This window comes from Thalassophryne amazonica, chromosome 9 (assembly GCF_902500255.1).
Source record: "Thalassophryne amazonica chromosome 9, fThaAma1.1, whole genome shotgun sequence".
NCBI classification, from domain to species: domain Eukaryota; kingdom Metazoa; phylum Chordata; class Actinopteri; order Batrachoidiformes; family Batrachoididae; genus Thalassophryne; species Thalassophryne amazonica.
The window spans coordinates 113,846,536-113,866,172 of record NC_047111.1 but is presented as its reverse complement, the minus strand read 5'-3'; the positions used below and the strand labels follow the sequence as shown (position 1 = coordinate 113,866,172).

The window sequence follows — 19,637 nt, the reverse complement described above, 5'->3', positions numbered from 1 at the left end:
CATATACAATAAACAACATTGACCAACCGGAAAAAAGTTAAATTCTCAAAAGGCGCTACACAACCATATATCTCAGCTCCTCTCCTTCTGCGCTAATCTCAGCCTCAAGGGCTTTCACTTCAGCGACCGTCTTTATGTGCTCTTCTCAGAGCATTCGACTTCGAAAGCAGCTGAGCCATCTTTGAGCCAGCTCTCTTCTCCGCCTCTTCAGCGAGTGCATCTGCCTCACTGGAAAGACAGGCGGACACACTTTCCAGACTCGTCTTCCTCTTCTTCAGGTCCTCCAGAGCCTGCTCGGCTAGCTTTCTTTTCTGGCCCTGGGTTTCCTTGTCTTTTCTGACATGCTCCTAGTCCAGAAAGAGTCGGTATTTTGACTGGGCTGCACCCACAGGCGCCATAAACTCCTTGGTGAGGGGGACCTGAGTGACACCTCCATGCATTGCAACAAAGTCACATATGAGGCTTTGGGCAACAATTGTGTTACCCATTTCACAAACACACGTTGTCCACACTATCGATTCTTGACTAACGGCAGTGGCATACACTTGGCGGAAACAAAAATGATGAAAATTTGAAAGGTACGGAACGCGGTAGTGGACATACCGAGCCAACTTATTAAGGGCCTTTCACACTGAATGCGTCAGAAGCGTAAAAAATCAGTCTAAAACCATTATTTTCCAATGAGACGCGTTGCTTTTTAGATGCGTCAGAAGCGTTGCGTCAAAAGCCAAGCTAAAATGACGCTTCTGACGGGAGCGCGCATTGCCACTTGGCGGCAGGCTGACGGGGTCAAAGTTCAATCCAATCCAACTTTCGACACTCTTGAGCTGTGACGTACCTTCGCGTTGTCCAATAGAACGACGCGTCGGGCCAAAACACGGAAGACGAGTGGCAGAAACCACTGATCTCTACAAAATAGATAGGCGGAAACCACTGATCTGTACAAAACATTAACGTGACAGGACTGCTCATTTATAGAGCAGTTTTCTGAAGAAAAATCATTGCAAATGTTTTTTTGTTGTTACCTCAAAATTTCTGATTACTGTTAAAAAAAGTTTAGAACACTTGTAATTAAATAACTAAATAAATCAAATGGTTCTTTAGAAACCTTTCATCTGTAAACTAAAACCATCTGTTATTTCAGATTAGATAATTTCTTGTTTAACATAAGGAACCTTGGACATTTATTTTTAGACAAATAAAATAACATGGAAACTTGTACATTTTTTAAAGTCTGGTAGATTATATCATTTCAACCAGAAAAAGACACTAAATAAATACAAATGTGTATTATAAATGCAACAGGAAATAATTTAACAATGACTGCAGTGTGACTGTAAAGTAGGATTTTTGTGACATAAACCTCATGATGATTTTTTTTTTATATAGTCATTTAAACTTGTAATTTTGTCAAAATATGTAACTGCCTTTAATGTTGTTATCAGGACAGAGTCATTTCTAAAATATGAATTTGAGCACAATAAGTGGAGAGCTTCTACTTGTGCAAATGTCTTTGGACTTTGATTTGTGGACATTTTTAATGATCCGTTCATTTATTGTTAAAATATAAAATGAAACAGCTTTTTAAAAAATAATGAAATAGTTGCTGTTTAAAGAGCCTTTTATTTAGAAGCAGGTGATGTTCTGCTGAATTCTCGGGACCAGATGAAGGTCTCTTCTGCAGTTTTGAACTCTGGTGGTGTTGCTGAAAAGCAGAGATGTTGCTGTCGCTTTATTTTGTAAAAATAAAAAAGACCGAACCATTTAGAAATTAAAGCGTTCACTCAGATCAACTGTGCTAAGAGGCTATGCTAACGTTAGTTGATCATTACCTTCACAGCAGTTCAGCAAACGTCACGTTTTATTTTTACATTATTCTCACCTCGATAAAGCTGCAGAAGTAAACTCCGTTGGTCAAACTGGGACTTCGCATATCCAAAAAGTGGGAGATTTCAGACTGAGTGGGTTTGCTCCATCCCCCCAGCTGCCTGCCTCGCTCTGCCCAGTGATGATGCCTGAAGGCCGGCTTCTCCGTGCGGGCCGGCCCACTGTCGCGGTTCGATCGATATCCCACCAAGTCATCAGTCCTCCCTCGGTTGGCGTCACTCCGAAAAGTAGCTGGAAAAAAGCTTCTCCCAGCAGGGTGATGGGAGAATCGTTCTACTGCTGTTTTTCAAAGCTTTTTTATGGTTCAGGTGACGCAAATTCAAGATGGCGATCGCTGAACTTTTTTCAGGTTGTGAAGCAGCCAGAGTGTGACGTGGCCGCAATCTCCGCCCCCTTGCCGCTTCCGAAGCGATGCGTCTGATGTCACGACGCGTTGGAAAGCGTTTAAATTTTTTGTTCTACAGACACTTCTCGGAATGGACGGAGTGAATGTAATTTTTTAAGACTTGAGTAAATTAAATTTTAGACCTGCGATGAAAATGCGGGTGTTTTTAAGACATTTAAAGACCTAAAATTTTAGTTTCTGAATTTAAGACTTTTTTAGACCCCGCGGGAACCCAGTGAGGAGCGTTCGGAAAACTAAGTCAACACACACTCCTCCTCAGTCATAGAAAGGCCAGTCAAAGCTGCTCGTAAGTGAAGTGCGTAACGCATCTGCGCATGCGTGGGTCAAACATTCCAGCTACCAAACACACACCGCTACTACTGAAGTTCATATACAGTAGTGTTAGTGGACTGTGAAAGTTAAGGCTTACAGGGATTGTTTCAAAGGCTTTAAGTGACGCATACAATAATGACAGGTGCGCATTGTGCTGTTTTCAAATGCTCGAATGGAATTTATAGGCTTGAAAGGTGGCTGAAAACGCACGATTGCAAGGCTCTGCCGAGTCCACACAAAGACGGAAAGAAGAAATGTGGTTGTAAACCTCCGTTCATTCTACACAATTTTGTAAGTTTCTTGCACACATTTATTCTGTCAATATCCTGAAACCGAAATCCTGAAAAAGGTAACTCAAGTCAAGTCTAGGAGCATGCGTGCACGTCACTGCACCCACAACACCACAGAACCATCGTGGGTCCTGGATGGCAAGCGCCCGGGCAGACAACCAGTCCATCCCCACAGCTCTAAAATAACCACCCCTCTGTCATAGCCAGGTGAAAGGTGGGGGTCCCTGTGGCTTTCTACACCCACTGGGGTCCTGAATCTTCAGGCACCTGTGTGCTGGATCATGCAGAGAAACGCACCATATGGCAGAAATGTCAGTTGAGGCTCCTCACAATGCAATACAAAAAACAAAACACTCCAAGACTACAGGGAATTAATCAATAAGGAGCAGGAAGTGACATGTGAGGAAGAAGAGCCAAGCCATGAATAAATGAGGAACGTTACCGTAGACAATGGGTTGTGTTTCTGTTGCCTGCTCCTCTTCTTTTCTTAGAGACTCTGAGGTTTCCAATTTATCTACCTGTAAAGGAAAGACAAAGCAATTTTGAATGAATCCAGAATATTGCTTAATGGTAACAGTTAAAACTCAAACATATGATGGCTCACTGTGACCACTGGGGAGAGAGAGACAGACAGAATGAGAAAGAGACAGAGACTATAGCATTCATTTATTATTTGCAAGCAGCATTTTTATTTTTTTTTAACTTCAGCCCAATTAAAAATGTTACTGGGGAGGGAAACAGTGAACCTCTCCACCATTCAGTTGAAGAGTGAGGAACTGTGCAGACTTTCATGCAGCCCAAAGTGTAGAAGCATTTCTGCATAGCTGTAGCTTTTGTCAAATGAAATCTTTCCTTCTCTCAATTTGCCATTACACTACAAATGAGCCAAAGCTTGATTGGTTACTCACCGGGTGTGGTTTTCATTCATGTTTTGTGCAGAAACAACATTTGCTTTCCATAAACTGTCGGTTGTTGTGAATGATGACCGTTACATTTCACATCTATTTTTAAATCCTATTTTTTCCCCTAAATTCTGCCTCTGACAAAATTAAATCTTCGTGATTTAAACAGCGTCAAGCTTTTCGCTCTTCAACTCGTTTGTAGCATTTAGAGAAGTGTGTGTTGCTCTCAACATCAAACTTACCACCACCTGCCACAAACGCATCACACCACACGGTTGCTGACACTTTCCAGGGTGTGGCCTGTTTCAGTAGAAACACTGGCCATGAATCCCCAGACCACACCCATGTTACAGGCTACATTAAACACCACTGAATACTGCACACGCACAGTGAGAGGTCACATGCCAGCAATTATAAACACACACACACACACCCTCTCAGTGTAAGAGGGGCTATATAGCATGCTGACATTTGTACACTAAACACTGAAGCAAGCGCACAATGAGTACTGTAATGTTGTGAAGTTAAGTCTTTCGGAGTTCTTAAAACGCAAAGCATGTACAGTAGTGTTCAGAATAATAGTGCTATGTGACTAAAAAGATGAATCCAGGTTTTGAGTATATTTCTTACTGTTACATGGGAAACAAGGTACCAGTAGATTCAGTAGATTCTCACAAATCCAACAAGACCAAGCATTCATGATATGCACACTCTTAAGGCTATGAAATTGGGCTATTAGTAAAAAAAAAAAAAAGTAGAAAAGGGGGTGTTCACAATAATAGTAGTGTGGCATTCAGTCAGTGAGTTCGTCAATTTTGTGGAACAAACAGGTGTGAATCAGGTGTCCGCTATTTAAGGATGAAGCCAGTACTTGTTGAACATGCTTTTCTCTTTGAAAGCCTGAGGAAGATGGGATGTTCAAGACATTGTTCAGAAGAACAGCGTAGTTTGATTAAAAAGTTGATTGGAGAGGGGAAAACCTATACACAGGTGCAAAAAGTTATAGGTTGTTCATCTACAATGATCTCCAATGCTTTAAAATGGACAAAAAAACCAGAGACATGTGGAAGAAAACGGAAAACAACCATCAAAATGGATAGAAGAATAACCAGAATGGCAAAGGCTCACCCATTGATCAGCTCCAGGATGATCAAAGACAGTCTGGAGTTACCTGTAAGTGCTGTGACAGTTAGAAGACGCCTGTGTGAAGCTAATTTATTTGCAAGAATCCCCTGCAAAGTCCCTCTGTTAAATAAAAGACATGTGCAGAAGAGGTTACAATTTGCCAAAGAACACATCAACTGACCTAAAGAGAAATGGAGGACTATTTTGTGGACTGATGAGAGTAAAATTGTTCTTTTTGGGTCCAAGGGCCGCACAGTTTGAGAGACGACCCCCAAACTCTAAATTCAAGCCACAGTTCACAGTGAAGACAGTGAAGCATGGTGGTGCAAGCATCATGATATGGGCATGTTTCTCCTACTATGGTGTTGGGCCTATATATCGCATACCAGGTATCATGGATCAGTTTGGATATGTCAAAATACTTGAAGAGGTCATGTTGCCTTACGCTGAAGAGGACATGCCCTTGAAATGGGTGTTTCAACAAGACAATGATCCCAAGCACACTAGTAAACAAGCAAAATCTTGGTTCCAAACCAACAAAATTAATGCCTCGCAGATGTGAAGAAATAATGAAAAACTGTGGTTATACAACTAAATACTAGTTTAGTGATTCACAGGATTGCTAAAAAAAAAAGCAGTTTGAACATAATAGTTTTGAGTTTGTAGCGTCAACAGCAGATGCTACTATTATTGTGAACACCCCCTTTTCTACTTTTTTTTTTTTTACTAATAGCTCAATTTCATAGCCTTAAGAGTGTGCATATCATGAATGCTTGGTCTTGTTGGATTTGTGAGAATCTACTGAATCTACTGGTACTTTGTTTCCCATGTAACAATAAGAAATATACTCAAAACCTGGATTAATCTTTTTAGTCACACAGCACTACTATTATTCTGAACACTACTGTAAGTCAAATGTAGTATGCCAGATAGGAATGCAATTACAGAAAAAAATAAAAAATAAATAAATAATAATAATAAAAAAAAATCATAGTCAATCTGCATGCCCCAACTAAGAAAGCAGACTATTCAACAACAACAACAAAAAAAGCAAACATTCAGGCACTAAGTTGCAGTAATAAAACTGTGCGTGGAAGCTCCTAAAGCAGCAGCAGCACCTGGTGCCTCCTGATTTCTCTACTTCTAACTTCAGCAACGTATTTCAACACTGTGCAAAAAATGCATTTATTACAGTACATCCAGTCCATTCTTTTTAAAAACATGCTTTGCAAACTACTGTTCTGGTCATCTGTACTCCCTGAAGAATTACACCCACCACACCCAAAACTGGAGCTTTTTTTTTTTTTTTTTTTTTAAATAAACAAGCAGCTAAATCTGATCAGCGTTCACAATTCTTGTGGGTGAGGGAACAGTCGCAAATCTGCTTTTTTGTTTTTAATAAACTGATTAACTTTACAGATGTCAGTACAATTAATCAGCAATCAAGCAGCAAGTTTTCTATCAAACAAAATGTTTGAGGTGAGAGATGTTTGAGGTGTTTACGAGTCGAGAAAATCTACTTTCTCACTGCTTGTGCATTTTAGCACACATTGACTATTTGTACAAATACAACATGAATTTTACTGGTGTATATGTAGAGCGTTAATTTATATACTTGTACATTGGAGTATATGCACCGCTTTAATTTATGTACTTATGCTTTAATAATTTTGATTCAGCACTTTTGGGATGGAACAATCTACGGGAGACTGACTCCCTCCTCACTCCATAGTGAGGTGGTTAAGTTTCAAAAACAGTGACTGGCTCGTGTCAAGCTAGAATGGTTCTAGATACTCAGCAGTGGGCACAGTTCTGCTAATCTGCTAATTATCGAAGCTAACTTTTTTGTTAGCAAATTAGCTTTTCTGCTAACTTCAAAAACCATCAGTGGCCCAATTAGCTTCCAATAAATTTAGATCCAATAACCTTTACACCGCTATCGATTTTTGACATAGTAACGGTGAAAAACATTTATAAACCCTGTTGGCTCCTGTCTGTTATGTATTTTGCAGCAGTAAGGCAACTCTACCCAACAGAAGGGGCCTGGCTGCCAGGCTGCTACAGAGAGAGAGGGGGGGAAAAAAAAGAAGAAAAAAATCATTACTCGTTACAGCATACAGCGGTCCAGCCGTGAGACCGAAATCCTCAAAAGAAAACCAGGTTTGACTTATGGTTACGATATTAATCTGGATAGGTTAATGACATTAATATAAACTCTGTCATTTGTACAAAGTGAAAATATAGCATATACCTTTTAATTTTAAAATAATGCACTAATTCTGAAGTTTTGAACATAACACAGATGCCAAACTGCATTATGGGTAAACAGAGCCTGCGATCAACGATTGGTTATTCATTTAACCAACAAAACTTAACGTGTGTTGGTTTTTGACAAATAAATGTGTATTTGTAAAATATGTCTTTCATTTGTTTAAAAAAAGGCATTTGCAAAACTGAAAATTTTGTTAAGTTGAGATTCAGCCAGGCAGCAACAACCATCTGATATAACCATGCGTAATTCACACAACCATCCAGTAGATGGTAGTGTTTTATGCATTTTGACCCATCTACTGCATGGCATATTACGTTACTATGCTTTTTACTTTTTTACTCTTGCTATACTTTGTAATCTTTTTACTTTAATTTTGTTTTCTGAATTGTTCTGTGTGAAGCACCTTGAGGCAATTGTGATTTGGCCCTATATAAAGTGAAAAAATTGAACTGAAATTGAGGCTCAGTTTACCCATAATGCAGTTTGGCATCTGTGTGTGTTAGTATGTTCAAAACTTCAGAATTAGTGCATATTTTAAAATTAAAAGAGATGTTATATTTTCACTTTGTACAAATGACAGACTTGAAATTAATGTAGTTAAACTATACAGATTAATTTGGTTTGTAAAGCAAAATCATAAGTCAAACCTGCTTTCCTTTTCAAGACGTCGGCCTCATGGCTGGACCACTGTATGCTGTCAAGGTAAGTAACACTTCCCTACAGCAGTGGACAGGGCGCACAAAGACAGAAGTGCTGACCCACTGGCTATGTTTGGGTTTGTGATCGCCTTTGATTCCATCAGAAGCATTGGCAGTGTTTAAACTCAAAATCAGCTTCACAGTATCTGAGCGTGTACCGGAGACAAGGTTGGGTAGGATTACTTTGAAATGTAATCCAAAAGTAATCAGATTACAAGTAATCCAAATGTATGTACATGCATACATGTAATCCACGTATTCTTTCAAGGTAATCCTACACAACCTTGACCGGAGACAATACTGAAAGTTATTGGTTAGCTGTAGCTTCCGATAATTTTTTTGGTGGTTTATCGGTTAAGCATTATAAAAGATAGCTTTTCAGTTAACTGATTAGCAGTTATCAAAGTTAACTTTTTGTTAGCTGTGCCCACCACTGCAGATACTCACTGAAAACAAAATAAGATTTTCAAAGCACCGGTACTTCACCTTTACTTTCTTTCCGCCATCAGACTTCAAGTTGTAGGCAAACTTTTATATGATGAAAGTACATTTTAACTATTTACACTCAACTCAGCTGTGATAAACTGACAAGACTTTACACGTGCAAGTTTACAGTCCAACCACAATCTGATTTTAACAATTACCACCAAGTCTAGGAAAGAGTTTCAAAGAAAAACTGCTGATATGATTGGATGGAATGGAAAGCCTGCAAACCCGTTCAGAGAATGCGAATTCACCATATGTACTTTCGACAACACTGGCAGTACATTGCTGTTATTTATTTTTAATAAAATTGTCACTGCATCTCTAAAGCTACACGGTTGCAGAGATTTCTGATGATGTAGCAGTGACACATGCCAATGCTATGAACATGCACGCAAGGTTGCATTCTTCCAAACAAATCAGAGGAATTCACCTGATTCTTAACAGCATCAGTCTAGAAGAGATGGAGGTGCAACATATAAATAAATTAAAACTTAACTCCCAAGAGGGGATTGTCAAAGAGCAGATAAATTTGAGCTGTGAATATGGTTTTATACAGACAGGTGGGTTCGTTCATTCAAAGTGAAGACTTGGCACAACAATAACACCTTCCCAAAAGTCCTGCAGCAGAACAGTAATGAAAAGGGGATAACAACTGCAGGTCTCAAAAGGATTCATGACTCCACAGTCAGAAGAACTGAGTAAAACTGGCATCAGAGAATGGAGAGAACATTAAGGTTCATCTGAATTTTGCCCAAACATATCTTCATAGCACCTAAACGTTTTGGGTAAAAAAGTCCAATTAATAGATCAGCCACAAGTGGAGCTGTTTGCAAAACAGAGATCCCATTACATTTGGTACATCCCAAAGTGAGAAGATGATTATTCCTACAGTCATGCATGAGGGTGATAAAGTTGAGTTAAGAAACTTTGCTTTTCAGCACCTTAGTGACTTGTCATTAATGAGGCACATGTCAATCCTGCTCTCTACCTGAAAATCCCACCTGGCAGTTTTAGTTCATCAAATCAATGATCTAAATAAAAACAGCCACACAAAGGCAAAGAGACATTGTATCACAGTGTGCATGTTGCACCTGTAGTTCAGTCAGAATGAGCATGTTCAAAGTGTCTTCACTGAAAACTGTCTTATTCTTGAGGACTTTGGCAAGGTGTGATAGTTTGGTGTCCAAGCATTTGGACACTGACTTTTGTCATTTTGGCTTTGTACACTGCCACACCGAAGCAATCAAGATGTGCTTATCATGCAGACATTGTGTTTTAAATGAAGGGGTTTTTACAAAAATACCACATTAACAACTGCACTTTACACAAACACGTAAGCATGGTAACCTCATTGGTCACAAAATAGCTTATAGGGACAGGCTCAGCAATATAGGCTTTGTAAACGTTTCATAACAAATAAACGTGACATGGAGACAAACGATCTGCTGTTGAAAGCCAGAATAAAGAGGTGCACCCTCTGGAAAGACCATCTGAGTGCGGTTCACACTTAAAGTGCGCATCACTAGTACAGGGATGAAAGTGATGAAAAACAAAAGCTGACCCCCAAAATCCCTCAGCGCGCACAAAAATTTTTGAACTGTAGAATCTCTGAAATGCAATCTGGGGCCATCCCAGACAAATTGCAGTCAGTACAGCATCCATCTTGGTGAGGAAAAAAAAACCCCAACTTTCTTTATTCAAAAATAAATAAAAATCACTTCTGCTCTTACTAGGATGCAGCAGTTTTCTAGCTTGGCAGATAGTTCGGGAGGAAATCACTGAAGAACAAACTGAAGATACAGTTTGACCAAAACAAACTGTCATTAAACTTAAATAAAACAAAGCTAATGTTATTTGGGAACTGCAGAACCAATGAGCAAGTGCAAATACAGATGGCTGGGGAACGCGTTAGCATCACTCCTGTTTAAGCTGTATAAAATACAACTACCAACTGTTTCAAAAGACCATAACAGGTCAATTATCATAAAAGGTAAATATTACTCAGACACATGCTCTTTAGGGTTTTAGTGGGGAAAAATTAAGATAAAGCAAAATAAAACAGTTTTGCTTTAAGGGCCCCGAAGCTGCCCAAAACCTGCCTGATCGAAAAAGCACAGCACTTAATGTTTCCTACTGAACAATACTGATGAAAAAAAAAAAAAAAAAAAGTCAACATTTTTCATCTCTGCTACTAAATAAAATGGCAAATGAGCTGAATATAAAGAATTCTGATAAAACTGATGAACTCTTATTTTTGATGCCATATGCCGAGAGAAATTAAGTGAAATATGGGGAAATAGGCACGGTCGGACATCCGGGTCCCTGATGCGCACGCACATAGTAACCAGTGAGCCGCTAAAAACAAACCGATGTCGCGCTCTTTTCCTACCTGACGTCCATCATGCTCACATCATTCTGCCACGTTTTTTCCTACTTAATATACACCAGTTTTCACAGAATGCCACGATGGTGTGTTGCAGTTAGCTGTACCAACCACGATAAGTTCAAAGATCGAAAAGTGCATTTTATCGAGCTCCCAAAGCACCACAAAAGTCCAGACAGAAGGGATAACTGGCTGGCTGCTATCAGCCGAGTAAATGAGGGTGGTCATGGGAATAACGCCGCCAGATCGCTAGCTGGCATCGTTTATGGTCGCAACTACGACGGTATCTGATAGTCTTCGAACCTCCGACTTTCATTCTTGATTAATGAAAACATTCTTGGCAAATGCTTTCGCCCGTCGTGTGTCAGTCCAAGAATTTCACCTCTAGCGGCACAATACGAATTCCCCCGGCCGTCCCTCTTAATCATGGCCCCAGTTCAGAGAAAGAAAACCCACATCTCCACATACCCATACACCATTTAGCATGACCAAATCAGCAGGTCTTTGTGAATAAACAGCGGTAAAGACGACTATATCAACAATGGTTGAGTGCGCATACAGTTTGTTTTCAGCGGCGATCCAAAATGGCGGCAGAAGTGACATAGGCCCAACTGTACCTATTAGCATTTTCACCTGCTGTTGATAAATGCTCAGAAACCTCAAGCTGTGAGGAATATGAACTTTGGTGACATCATCTCAGGCCACGCCCCTAGAGATGTTCTATTAAAATAAAATGGAAAAACTGAAAGTTTTTAATATAGTGTGAAATCAATGTTTTCTGTGGACTTTGACGGTGAATACGTCAAAAATGGTTCAAATCTGTGTTTTACACTGATGCACTAAAATAACTAGTGTTGCTTAGTAGATGGACAGATTTTTCAAAGATAAAATTTTGAGGAAGAAAGCAAGGTTTCTTTAATATCTATCTATCTATCTATAGTGAGTCTCGTACAAACAGCACAAGTGAAGTCCAGCACAGTGTGAGAATGACCTTCAAAACATGGATGCAACCATAAGTTTGATCCTTTACTTTCATGTGGCCAGTAGAAAATTCTTGCGTTTCATTCTCCCAAAAGTGTGGAATCTGCCGCATTTGTGGATTGTGCTGCAGCGTCACATCATACTAAGCCAAGCTGCTACATGCAGGACACTAGCCAGTCTCACTGAGGAATCTGCTTCTGTGATCACAGAGTTGGACAGAATGCGACGAGTGGCCACTTTAAAACAGGACAGCTGGGACATGAACCACCTCCCAGCCCTTTGAGTAAGTGGCTAAGCTGAACTAAACTGATGGCTAAGCTAAGCCCTACCAGAAGTCCCAGTCCCCAGTCAGTGGCAAGTCTGAAGCAAGCCGACTGAGGAACGTAGTTTTGCTGTGGATAAGAGACAGTGCCACATAGGGGAACAATGATTCTAAGAGACTGTGTGTCCAAACACACAAACTGTATGTAATCATTATTATTATTAAATCTTATGGAGATGTATGCAAAAAAAAAAAAAATTAAACTACACCGTAGGTAACAAATAAGGATGGGGCCAATCCGATATCTGTACTGGCTTCCAATACCAACGCAATTCACGTATCGGAAATTTCCGATACAACCTGTGGAGTTTTCTAGTACAGGAGAGGAGCCACGTCTGTGAAACCTCTCCTTTCAAGTTCTGCTTGCGCTCTGCTCTGTTTACGGCGAGTGCAGGGAGGGTGAGGTTCTGAACTGAGGCCTAAGTTTAAGAGAGGCTTCTTCTGCAGTTGAGCAGGGTCCTAGCCATGGTGGGTGGCAAGTTTCCACCCAGCTCCAGGGTGTCAAATTGGCTGTGCCGCCCAGCATGGATTTGTATATGAGAAGATACAGAATATCCTCATATAAAGTCAACAACAATGATAATATTAATGCAAACACAGCTCTAGTATCGGAATAGTATTGTATCAGCAGATCCAAATTCAGATATTGGGATTGGAAGTGAAAAAACGTGGATCGCGTATCCCTAGGTACAAAACGGTGAAGACTGAATACGTTGATCGCAAAATACAAGAATTTGATTTGAAATTAAAGCCATATTACATTCGGTGACAAAAAAAAAAAAAAAAAAGTTACCACTCAAGGTTACGTCACTTTTATGGCTAAAAATAGCTCTGAATCGGTGTGTATTTTTCAGTTGCTGTATGGCTAATTTTTTTTTTTTAGCAGCTACATCAGGATACACACAAGTCCAAGACATCTCAAGTTGGACTCTACAGTAACTTTAGATAAGACCACATCTGTTGTCCATTTATCATCATGTAACGTGCTGAAGACTGAAAAGCAACTTTATATCCAAATGTCTCAAGATTATATTAAAATCTGAGTGGCTTAATTAAAGTCCTGACATGATCTCCATTGATATGCTGCAACCTCGGACAAGTAGTTCATACTAGAGACCGTTCAGCAACATAGACTACAGCTGATCTCCACTGATTCAACATTTTTGGTTGCAGTTGTTACTTCTGAGTGGCACAACCAGCATTTTAAGTTTGTTGGCAGCTATTTTTTGTGGAAATACAGGTGTGGGAACTTTTGTTTATGCAAATGTGTTTATTTTGTTTACTCAGACTCAAACTGAACTACATGTGTTTGTATTCAAATATTCTTTCATTCATCCTCTGACTGGATGTACAACCCCTGGCAAAAATTATGGAATCACCGGCCTCGGAGGATGTTTAATTTTGTAGAAAAAAAGCATATCACTGACATGACACAAAACTAAAGTCATTTCAAATGCCAGCTTTCTGGCTTTAAGAAACACTATAAGAAATCAAGAAAAAAAAAAAATTGTGGCAGTCAGTAACAGTTACTTTTTTAGACCAAGCAGAGGGGAAAAAAAAAAAAAAAAAAAATATGGACTCACTCAATTCTGAGGAAAAAATTATGGAATCACCCTGTAAATTTTCATCCCCAAAACTAACACCTGCATCAAATCAGATCTGCTCATTAGTCTGCATCTAAAAAGGAGTGATCACACCTTGGAGAGCTGTTGCACCAAGTGGACTGACATGAATCATGGCTCCAACACGAGATATGTCAATTGAAACAAAGGAGAGGATTATCAAACTCTTAAAAGAGGGTAAATCATCACGCAGTGTTGCAAAAGATGTTGGTTGTTCACAGTCAGCTGTGTCTAAACTCTGGACCAAATACAAACAACATGGGAAGGTTGTTAAAGGCAAACATACTGGTAGACCAAGGAAGACATCAAAGCGTCAAGACAGAAAACTTAAAGCAATATGTCTCAAAAATCGAAAATGCACAACAAAACAAATGAGGAACAAATGGGAGGAAACTGGAGTCAACATCTGTGACCGAACTGTAAGAAACCGCCTAAAGGAAATGGGATTTACATACAGAAAAGCTAAACGAAAGCCATCATTAACACCTAAACAGAAAAAAAACAAGGTTACAATGGGCTAAGGAAAAGCAATCGTGGACTGTGGATGACTGGATGAAAGTCATATTCAGTGATGAATCTCGAATCTGCATTGGGCAAGATGATGATGCTGGAACTTTTGTTTGGTGTCGTTCCAGTGAGATTTATAAAGATGACTGCCTGAAGAGAACATGTAAATTTCCACAGTCATTGATGATATGGGGCTGCATGTCAGGTAAAGGCACTGGGGAGATGGCTGTCATTACATCATCAATAAATGCACAAGTTTACGTTGATATTTTGGACACTGTTCTTATCCCACCAATTGAAAGGATGTTTGGGGATGATGAAATCATTTTTCAAGATGATAATGCATCTTGCCATAGAGCAAAAACTGTGAAAACATTCCTTGCAAAAAGACACATAGGGTCAATGTCATGGCCTGCAAATAGTCTGGATCTTAATCCAATTGAACATCTTTGGAAGTTGAAGAAAATGGTCCATGACAAGGCTCCAACCTGCAAAGCTGATCTGGCAACAGCAATCAGAGAAAGTTGGAGCCAGATTGATGAAGAGTACTGTTTGTCACTCATTAAGTCCATGCCTCAGAGACTGCAAGCTGTTATAAAAGCCAGAGGTGGTGCAACAAAATACTAGTGACGTGTTGAAGTGTTCTTTTTTCATGATTCCATAATTTTTTCCCCAGAATTGAGTGATTCCATATTTTTTTCCTCTGCTTGGTCTAAAAAAGTAACCGTTACTGACTGCCACAATTTTTTTCTAGATTTCTTATAGTGTTTCTTAAAGCCAGAAAGTTGCCATTTGAAATGACTTTAGTTTTGTGTCATGTCTGTGATCTGCTTTTTTCTACAAAATTAAACAACTGAATGAACATCCTCTGAGGCCGGTGATTCCATAATTTTTGCCAGGGGTTGTACAACGCAGCCACAAAGTATTTTTAATACTTCACTTTTGTCATGTTACAGCCTTATTCCAAAGTAGATGATTGAAAAACAAATTTAGTTTTTCCCCCTCAAAAAAAATGTACAACACCTAACAATAACATGAAAGCTTTTGAAAATTTATTGTAAATAAAAAAAAACAGGGAAACACGTGTACACAAATATTCACACTCTTTGCTCAATACTTTGTTGATGCACCTTTGGCAGCAATTCCAGCCTCAAGTCTTCTTGACTATGATGCCACAAACTTGGTGCACCTATCTTTGGACAGTTTTGTTCATTCCTCTTTGCAGCACCTCTCAAGCTCCATCAGGTTGGATGGGGAGCGTCGGTGCACTGCCATTTTCAGATCTCTCCAGAGATGTTCAATCAGATTCAGATCTGGGCTCTGGCTGGGCCACTGAAGGACATTCACAGAGTTGTCCTGAAGCCACTCCTTTGATATCTTGGCTGTATGCTTAGGGTCACTGTCCTGCTGAAAGACAGTCGCCCCAGTCTGAGGTCAAGAGTGCTCTGGAGCAGGTTTTCATCCAGGATGTCTCTGTTCTTTGCTGCAGTCATCTTTCCCTCAATCCTGACTAGTCTCCCATTTCCTGCTGCTGAAAAACATCCCCACAGCATGATGCTGCCACCACTATGCTTCACTGGATGGTGCCTGGTTTCCTCCAAATATGACACCTGGCATTCATACCAAATTGTTCAATCTTTGTCTCATCAGACCAAAGAATTTTATTTCTCATGATCTGAGAGTCCTTCAGGTGCCCTTTGGCAAACTCCAAGCAGGCTGCCATGTGCCTTTTGCTAAAGAGTGGCTACCATGTAGACCTGATTGGTGGATTGCTGCAGAGATGGTTGTCCAACTGGAAGCTTCTCTCTCCTCAGAGGAATGCTGGAGCTCCGACGGAGTGACCATCGGGTTCTTTGTCACCTCCCTGACTAAGGCCCCTCCCCACACATTCAGTTTAGACGGGCGGCCAGCTCTAGGAAACGTCCTGGTGGATCCAAATTTCTTCCATTTATGGATTGAAGCTGCTGTGGTCAATGGGGCCTTCAAAGCAGCAGACATGTTTCTGTACCCTTGCCCAGATTTGTGCCTCGAGACAATATGACTTCATGTTTGGTTTGTGCTCTAACATGCACTGTCAGCTGTGGGACCTTATATGTAGACAAGTGTCTGTCTTTCAAAATCATGTCCAATCAACTGAACTGACCCCACGTGGGCTCCAATTAAGCTGTAGAAACATCAAGGATGATCATGGGAAACAGGATGCAACTGAGCTCAATATTGAGCTTCATGGCAAAGGCTGTGATTTCTAAATGTACATATATACATACTTGCAAAAACCTAAAAGCTTTTTTCCTACCTTGTCATTATGGAGTACTGCGTGTAGAAGTTTGATGAAAAAAATCAATTTAATCCATTTTGGAATAAGGCTGTTACATAAAATGTGGAGAAAATGAAGCACTGAATACTTTCTGGTTGCACTATAAGGACTGCTGAACAGCTACAATGGTTGCATTGAAAATAAAAACAGTCTGGAATGATCTCCACTTTATGAGGTTCATTTCACCCACCTTGCTGAGGTACTCCCTCATGACCTGGATGAAGTATGGCATAGAAAAGTCCATGATGTTGTGCCTCCACGCAGTCTCCAGCACCACATCAGGCCGCAGCAGGTCATAACATGTGAAAAGGCAGGCAGCAAAACACTCCCTCTTGTTCTCCAGTAAAAACCAAGACAGCAGCTCCTCTGCCAGCTCTGTGTCTTTGGACTCTGACGCATACTGCATGGCATCCTGCAGACAAATTAAGCATAATCAGCTGCTGCTACTTGGGTTAAAAATTCTAAGCGACTTAATGACTGAAAAGAGAATAAATAATTCAGAAAAGGACCTTGTAGAGCTTGTCCTTCTTGCAGAGCTCCACACTCTGTTTCCAGCGGTTGTTGCCTTTGAAGAGGTACGCAGCGATTCTTCTGAACTCAATCAGCTCATGTTTCTCCAAGCGCTGGGCCAGTGAGATGTTATCAAAGTTGTCGTAGGCATCTATCGATGTCCTCAGTGCCTAATCGTGGAAAAGTGTAATGCATAACAGTGAAGTGTGTGTTTGGGGAGGGGGGGAGGGGGGCACTGAAACACATTTTGTACTGTCAAAAGTTCTCACCTGATAGTCTTCCTCTGTAATGAAGAGATTATTAAGTGCTTCATTGACCGATTTGTTGTTGTGGTTCTGTACAGACCGTAGGTAGGGCTTGACGAGCGGCAGCTGTTTCACCTGCACGCACACACACAGACACACGCAATGATCATCTCATTCTTAAAACATATTGTTATGATCATAAAACGGGCTAACACTTACCTTGCTGAAGAAGTTTACAGCACGGGAATGGTCCAGCCTTGGTGAAAGTACTATGAGCAAGTCATTCAGTAACAAGGGCTTGAACTCCAAATAGAAGTGGATGGCTTTATAGTACAACTCCACATTAGCCACCTACATGGAGGGGGGGGAAGGCTTTAAGTGCAACATTTGTACCAGCATTTCCTGGACAGGTAAGCCTGCTACCACACAGGTCTGTTGTCAGTTGTCAATACAAACTTTTTTTTTATTAGTTTATATTGTCAAAGTTAGCCCATGGGGCGAATAATGTTTTATCACAGCTAGTTTTAGTTATAAGCCTGAAACTCAAGAGTTCCTTATTTCAAATTAAATATAGCATAAACTTCAAACTTAATTGGAATAAAGTGGGTATAGAAGATGAATGAAGACATTTTGCTGAACAGATATTTCAAAAAAAAAAAAAATTTAAGCTGTACCTTGGTAATTATATCTTTGAACTGCCCCTCCTTCCAGGCATCTGTTGGGTGATTCATCATGGTGATGATTGCGTTGTCATACTCCTCATACTTGTCATAGAGGAAAACAAGCTCCCCCCACAGGTGAGCCTGCTCTGCTGCTCTCAGGACCTTTGGAATGTTGACTCTGGACCAGAAGAGCTCCAGATGCTCCCTCATCTTTTGTGGCTTGAACTTGGAATAAAGGATTGCCAGTTCCGTGAACATCCCCATGTGAGCTCGCTCTAAACCAAGGGCAGCCTCCAACATGGTGATCAACTCCTCAAAGTAACCACGATCCTGATTAATAACACAGGGGAAGGGACACATTTAAGTTCTGTCCTAGAATTAAGTAAAATGATCAACAAGCTGCTTCCCGTGTCATTATTCTGAAATGACACATACAGTTATGTTCAAAATAAGAGTGGGTTTAATAAATAAATGTAAAGCTCAAAATCCTTATAGGGGCTTTTATTTCCATGCACGCGCACACACACACTCTTCAACCACTTGGTACAATTAAGGGTCGCGGGGGGCCGGAACCTAAATGTATCAAAATGTTATTACGTTACAGAAAGAAAAAGGATTAGACTGTCCAAAACACACACACACACAAAATAAATCTGCATTTTTTTATTTTTTTTTTAAACAAACACTTGCTGTATAAACTGAAAAATGCTTGAAGATTTAGTTTTCCTGTGAACTAATATTTAGTTGTATAACCACTGTTTCTGAGAACAACTTATCTGTGTTGCATGGAGTCGACCAAATTCTAGCACCTGTGACCAGTTATTCCAGCCCAGGACGATAGGACGACATTCCACAATTGCATTTCTTAGTTTTACTTCAGAAACAGCATTTTTGATGTCACCTCACATGTTTTCTACTGGATTAAGGTCCCAGGATTGGGCTGGCCACTGCATAATGGTAATCCTATTGGTCTGGAACCAAGATGTTACTCACTTGCTGATGCGTTTGGGGTCATTATCTTGTTGAAACACCCATTTCAAGGGCATTTCCTCTTCTGCATGAGGCAACATGAGCTAAGTATTTTGATACATTCAAACTGATCCATGATCCCTGCTATGTGATAAACAGACCAGACACCATTGTATGAGAAACATCCCCATATTGTGATACTTGCTCCACCATGCTTCGCTGTCTTCACAGTGTGCTGTGGCTTGAGTTCACTTTTTGGGGGACGTCTGACAAACTGTCTGCAGCCCCCGAGACCCAAAAAGAACAGTCTTGCGTTCATCAGTCCACAAAATGCTGTACCATTTCTCTTTAGGCCACTCATTGTATTCTTTGGCAAATTGGAACCTCTTCAGCCCATGTTTTTCAAGAATTGGACTTTGCGGAGGCTTCTTGCCACAAACCATCACCTTCTTTAGGGGAGGTGATGATCAAGTGGTAAGCGTTGGACTTGAGACCAGAGGATCCTCAGTTTAATCCTCAGTTTTTTTTGCCAGCTGCACTCGGCCGAGACGGACGCACTTTTCTCTTCTCCCTCCCTCCCTCCTTATCTTTCCTGCTTCTGTGGCGTGTTGTCTGTGAAGCTGCAGCTTTGCTCTTCTGGAACGACAAAAATGGATCTGTTAAAGTGGTCTCTGAACGCAATTGACACTATTTTTTCTACAAGACATTCGGGGGCGGAGGACCCGACCTGTCCTGCCGGGA

The 19,637-nt window shown here is 40.4% G+C and overlaps 1 protein-coding gene across 2 annotated transcripts in view; it reads right to left on the bottom strand.

Moving 5' to 3' along the window:
• The window catches only part of cltca (clathrin, heavy chain a (Hc)), an 89,927-nt gene that overhangs the window by 3,094 nt on the left and 67,196 nt on the right, over positions 1-19,637 (bottom strand). For both annotated transcript variants that reach the window (XM_034179003.1, XM_034179004.1), the window contains 6 exons: positions 17,940-18,257; positions 17,485-17,616; positions 17,290-17,400; positions 17,020-17,190; positions 16,701-16,922; positions 3,338-3,413 (listed from right to left, as the gene is read on the bottom strand). In XM_034179003.1, coding sequence (XP_034034894.1) covers positions 3,338-3,413; positions 16,701-16,922; positions 17,020-17,190; positions 17,290-17,400; positions 17,485-17,616; positions 17,940-18,257 — 1,030 coding nt within the window. The remainder of the gene's footprint in view (positions 1-3,337; positions 3,414-16,700; positions 16,923-17,019; positions 17,191-17,289; positions 17,401-17,484; positions 17,617-17,939; positions 18,258-19,637) is intronic.